Genomic DNA, 6,173 nt, shown 5'->3' on the forward strand with positions numbered 1-6,173 from the left:
GATAAGCATAGGTTTTTCAAACTACTGGATATAAATATATTTTATCTTTAATCTCAAAAGATATTTTATAATTTATTTATTACTTAAAAGCGATCTTAACTTTTTTATATGAGATGAATGGATTCATTAACTTTGTTAATTTAATTGAATATGATGATAGATTTTATAAATTATTAAATATAAATATAATAAATATAAATATGAAGCGGTGGTTTTTGTAATTTACTCTAAAAGTTATATACCTCCCTGTGATTTTATTATTACAAGCACGCAGGACTCGAGGCAGAGCGATGACCGGAGACGCCGGCGGACGATCCTCGCGACGACTCGTCCTCCTCGCCTCGATTTTTCTCCAATTGATCCCAGGTTTGGCTCTCCTACGACGTCAAACATTTACTTCTTATTAAGAATTTATGGGAAAATTTTTCTTTTTTCTTTTTTTTTCCTTTTTATCCATCAATACCTCTCGATTTCTCTTAAATTAGATCTCATATGAACTGCCCCCTTCCTCCATAATATTCTTGAAATTTCTTAGATTTTTCCTTCCTTATTGATCTCGGGAATCTGAGTTTAGGTTTTTGAGATCTTGTTCTAGGGAGAGGGTTAACTTTGTGAATTTAATTTTGCCTTTTCTCTCCTTGCAGTTTAATTTTCTTCGGATTGGTGGCATGTTGCTGTAGTATACAGTCACGATAATGATTTTGGCATCTATCTCTAGGTTTTAGTTTTTGAGTTTTAACCCTTAATTTCCTTTTTTGTGCTTTTTCTTTGAATCTAAAAATTATTCAGAGTATTTAATTTGTGGATTTTTAGCTCGAATTTACAGGGTTGGAGCAGTAGAACTGTAAGGATTAAGGACATAGAATTAGGGACTGAGGGCAGTCCGGATCTTCGAGAGAGAATTTTGGATGATGGGTTGACAAGCACTAGCCTATGTAGCTTGAAATACTTTGACAACTTGGACGGAATCACTCACTCTATCATTAATATGAATATATTCTCATTTTATGCTTATAGAGATGTTACAGGGAGAGCGGATGATATTTACCGAATTTCTTTGTGCTTAATCTTGATAAGAAGGAAAATTGGATAATAAGAGACATTCTTGATGCTCTTTAATACTAATTATTGAGAAGAATTGATGTGGCAAATGTTGGAAATCCTGATCAAAACTTAGGATAAAGTTAATATTAGGTTTGGATGAGTTAGGCTGATGTTGGATTGAGTTGATGTGGTTTTAGGATATGATAAAAGCTTAGCACCGTGATGGAGTTTGTGGGTTTCAGATTAAGTTTTTTAGTAGTATAGTTATGATATTGTGAAGATTGAAGTAGTTGGGACTTTGCATATCTCTTAGCTCGGCTCATGTGCACTATGCATATAGAGAACAAAGTAACAAAGTTTACAGTGGATTGAGAATTCTATTCTAATATGATAAGGACTCGGGAGCAGTGGTTAGTAGTTGTATGGCTTATCTAGCCATGAATCTCTAGAATGTGAAGTCTCTAGTAGAGTGTGAGTATATATATATATCAGAGACAAGTCACTAATAAAATTTTATTTTGTGTACTCATTCTTTAGCTCTCTCTCCTCCTTTTCCCATCATGCTGTTTATGTTTTCTTAAACTTAAGCAGTTCTACAATTGGTATCAGAGCCTAGGAGAGGCCTGTTGGAGCAATGCTATTAGAGCAATGACAATGGCGACTGCATATTGAGCATGTAATGTCCCTAGAGATTGGAAACAAACACTTCTTCAACTGCAACTTAGAAGTCCAAGATGGAGTGGGTCATGGACACAGATTGGTGGATCTAGCCAGGACTATTGAAGTTTGATGAAAGAAACTTTGTGCATTGAAAGATCAAGATTTGGCATTTTTCATATGTGAACAGCAAGATCTGTGCAATCTTCAACTTTCTAGTGGTTGAAGGAGTGCTTGTTGCAGATCTCTTGTGACACCGCTTGCTCGATATGTGGTTGTTCTTGTCGTTGCTCTGCTTGGGTTCTCATAGTTGTAGAACCTTGCAGGTACAAATTAACATGGAAGGCATGTTGGGAATAGATGGGAGGAGATGAGAGAGATGCAAGATAACACACCAAAATAGTATTTGATTATTGAATTCTCTCTACCTAAAATTACAATCAGACACAAGAGGTATATATAAATTTACATGAAGGGATAGTAATTAACACCAATGGACCTGGTTTCAGTTCTATCCTTACTCTTCTTTTACCTATCTAAAAGAAAAGGTGCTTCATACGGACTCTAGCCACCGTACCACATCTCTCTACTAAAGACAAAACCTTGCATTTGTTAAGGACTTGTTTCCCCTATTCACCAAAAAAAGACTTACTTCTTGCACATCCAACTTATCCTATCTTATCATACTCCATAGTAGACACAAAGTCTAACAAGAGTTAAACAACAAGTTATGACTAAACAATATTATACATTTAAGGACCCAAGAGTTGGACTCTAACTTCTAGGTTTGGTTTATTCTTTCCAACAGTCCACCTTATCAATCCTATGAGTCGCCTATGTTGTCAAAGTCATCTCCATCGTTGTGATTGGTATATGTGATGTATCACCATGCCATCAATCATCCCATGCTATTAATCTAGACCATCCATGCTTACGCACCTTCAAATCTTCCTTGTCAGCTGCACACAATTGGTACCATGGATAATTTACTCCAAAAATTTCTATTTGATCTGACATCATGCCCTATGGCAGATCATGATGACATACACCATCTGATCTGCATCTTCTTAGCTGCACTTATCATCTTCTATGCTTTCTTGGATCTTGTTATCAACTAGGAGCTTCACATTACCACACAGTTTCTTCATCAACTAACTCTCCTATAATAAAATCTCCTGAACCTGTCATTTAGAGGCACTAAAATCTCCGAACTGCCAATGATAATTGAATAGATATGAACATCTTGATTTTGAGGGGCTCCTTCAGTCACAATTATGGATGCCTCTTGATGTTCATCTTTGAACTGTTCTACATTGTATTATTCTATATGGATCATGTCCTCTGACTCTTTCCTGTCTTTTACAGGCTCGACACATGGATTAGCAACACAAATAAAATTAGATTCAGGAGAAGTGGTAATACTAGATTATCGCCTTCTCATAGTGAGGATCAACATAATTATTTCCATTTCCATGTTTATGATCACAATCACCACCTTCTCCATGATTTGATCTTGCTTCCTTCAGTCCTTGGGCTTCATTGTACATCTTCTTTAGAAAGTGCCATGCTTCTTTCGATTTATGCACCCTTTTTATCTTCTCAAAGGTATTCTCATTGATGACCTGGTAGATGTAGGATAATGCTTCTTTGTCCTTCTTTCAATCTTCTAATAGCATCTTCTATGCTTGAGGGAGTATCTCAAACTCTTGTTCGCCGGCCGCCTTACTGTAGCCATATTCAGTCACATCCATTAGCTCTTCAGATGTGAAAAAAAACGCATCTTGATCTTCCGGTGCTCGAAGGAGTGTTTATTAAAGGAATGTTCTAATTGAAGGAGTGTATATTGCCAATCTCTTGTGATGTTGCTCGCTCGATATGTGGTTGCTATTGCCAATGCTCTAACAGGCCCCTCTTGGGCTTCGATACCAATTCTAGAACCTCTTGGGTTCAAGAAAACATGGACTGCATGGTGGGATAATAAGGAGGAGAGAGAGCTAATGAACGAGAACGCAGTAATATCTTTTTAACTTCTTTTTAATCTCTATGTTGAACAGCATTTTATATATAAAGTTTTTCACATTCTATAAGCAAACAACTACGTAAGCCATGCCACTATTAACTATTACTCCCAAGTCCTAATCATATTATAATAGAATTCTCAATCCATTACATACGTTACTTTGTACTCTAATTGCATACTGCACATGAGCAAGGTGCAAGTCTCAACTACTTCAACCTTCACAATAACATGACTTATACTACTACAAATCTAAGTCCAAAACCCACAAACTTCTTCACCGTGCTGAGCATAGACCATTTCCTAAAACCGTATCAATTCTATCCAACTTCACCCTAACTTATCCAAACCTATACTAAGTTTGGATTAGGACTTCCAACAGCAAAGCACTATTGTTGACTATCAAAAGATATGGATTAAATGGGTGGTGTGAATGTTGTGGACTCAGAATATATATGTGCTGGGTCAGCTGTATGATATAGTAGGCTGGTTGAATTTTTTCTGTCATGCTGCTAGATAATTCTTGGCACCATTTGGGAACCATGCCTTAAGTGTTAGTTTATGCCAGAGTTTCTCATGAATATTATTTACTCGGGCAGGCATTCTAAAATCTTTTGGTTTTGGCTTGTTGTGCTGATGATGAGCATGTTGACATAAATGCAAGTGATGATGCAGCATCTACCAGCATTAATGTGCTCATAAGATACATTAGATGAAAACATGAGACTTTTCGTTGCTAGTGATATATCTTGGACTAGGTTAGAATCTCTTACATTATTAGACTGTTTAAGTGAAGTATGTTGGCAGCTTCAAACAATATAAATTGGGGTTTCTTGTTAAATTTGACATAGCTCGAGCTTCCTCTAATTCAATATTTTGTACATCTCATTTGGGAATTGTGGCTTTCTGAGATAAGAGGCAGACATGGAAATCCTTAGAAGTGTCTTCTCAGTGTCAGAACAACATGAGTTTTCTTGCTATGAGTGGTTTATGTATGTTATCCTTTTTGAAAATTGTTATTATATTCACCAATTTATCACCACCACTAACTCTAATACAAATTTGTACTTATGCCTCCAAATTAACTCTATTAGACACAAATCCCTGCTTATAATTTGTAAAGTGTTTTTGTTAAAAAATTTGACAAAATTGCAGCTCAGTTTATAATAAATCTTAAGAAGAAATGATTTGAGGCCTACAAACAGGAATTTGTGTTGACTATGAATCTTGGTGGCTTTAGTCTTGAAATGCACGGTTTAATTCAGTTTATTTTCTCTGACTTATATGTGCAAGCCAGACTTCAATGAGTGTAAAAATTCTCTCTCTGTCTCTTTCTCTATGTAATTTGTCTGGCACAATGGCTAAATGCGTGATCTAGAAGAAATTTCCTACAGTTACATTTATATTAGTCTCTGACTTTTCTCATACTGCAAGTTATTTTTTACCTTTATTGGATGAATGTCAACATTCTTCAGATTATATATATATCATATATAAGAGATTTTGAGAAAATAATCTATATAAACTCAGTTACTTCTTGTTCAGTGACAGTGGGATGAGTTATTCTCTGTGTTTTTGATCTTTCTAATTTTTTAACATGTTTTCTTTGCATTCATCATTGTTTCTTTGCACCCTGAGTAGAATATTTTCTTCTTACTAGGTTTATCTGATAATCCATCAACTCCTGATGGAGTAAAAGCCGATACCCATCCTAATTCCAGGAGCAACACTGGGCTTAAGGTGCTGTTCATTTTGCTTGGGGTGGCCACACTTGTGGTATTGTCTGTTTTCTTGTTCAAGAAGTGGCAGAAAAGGAAGAGAGAAGAACAACATGCCCGACTGCTGAAGCTTTTTGAAGATGATAATGAGCTTGAGCTTGAACTTGGTCTTCATGATTAAGAAGTTTACTTCTTCATCAAATGAATGCAATATATGGCAGAGGTCATATTGAATTATATATATGTATAATCTGTGTACTGAAGCTTGTAATATTACTCTGATGAGCTTTCATTTAGTCCTATTGCCTTAACCTTTTCATTTTTGTCAAAGCTCTCTTTTCCACTTTGAATTATAAGGAAAAAATCTTTCAGAAAAAAAAGTATTATACGAACAGAAATTTGACCTCCCTTGTGCTTCATCAATAAAGATTTCTTTACTACAATCTTCATTTAATGATTTTTCAAAGCAAGGCTATCTTTTCTATAGGTTGGTTTATTTCCTGTGAACCCTTTGGTAGGTAGATAGAGAGGTCTCATGCTATCAAATTACTTGATGAAATTCTGTGCTGGTAGAAAGGACACTTACAGTTAAGAAGCCATAAAGATTGACCAAAATACAAAGAACAACTTGGAGGAATGTTTCTGACTCATTACAAGGATTAGTAGATCTGGGATGCCAACATAGTAAATGAAAAGATAAGAATAAAAAGTTGAATGACAAGTTCAGAATCCAAAAG

The 6,173-nt window shown here is 35.5% G+C and overlaps 1 protein-coding gene across 1 annotated transcript; it reads left to right on the forward strand.

Annotated features, from left to right (window-relative positions):
* The first annotated feature begins 226 nt into the window (after positions 1-226).
* Positions 227-5,766, forward strand: LOC120106679. The gene is made up of 2 exons (XM_039119713.1): positions 227-366; positions 5,379-5,766. The coding sequence occupies exons 1-2, from the start codon at positions 291-293 to the stop codon at positions 5,615-5,617; spliced, it is 315 nt and encodes a 104-aa protein (XP_038975641.1). The 5' UTR covers positions 227-290; the 3' UTR covers positions 5,618-5,766.
* Positions 5,767-6,173: the final 407 nt, after the last annotated feature.

Source organism: Phoenix dactylifera, unplaced genomic scaffold (assembly GCF_009389715.1).
Source record: "Phoenix dactylifera cultivar Barhee BC4 unplaced genomic scaffold, palm_55x_up_171113_PBpolish2nd_filt_p 000605F, whole genome shotgun sequence".
Lineage (NCBI taxonomy): Eukaryota > Viridiplantae > Streptophyta > Magnoliopsida > Arecales > Arecaceae > Phoenix > Phoenix dactylifera.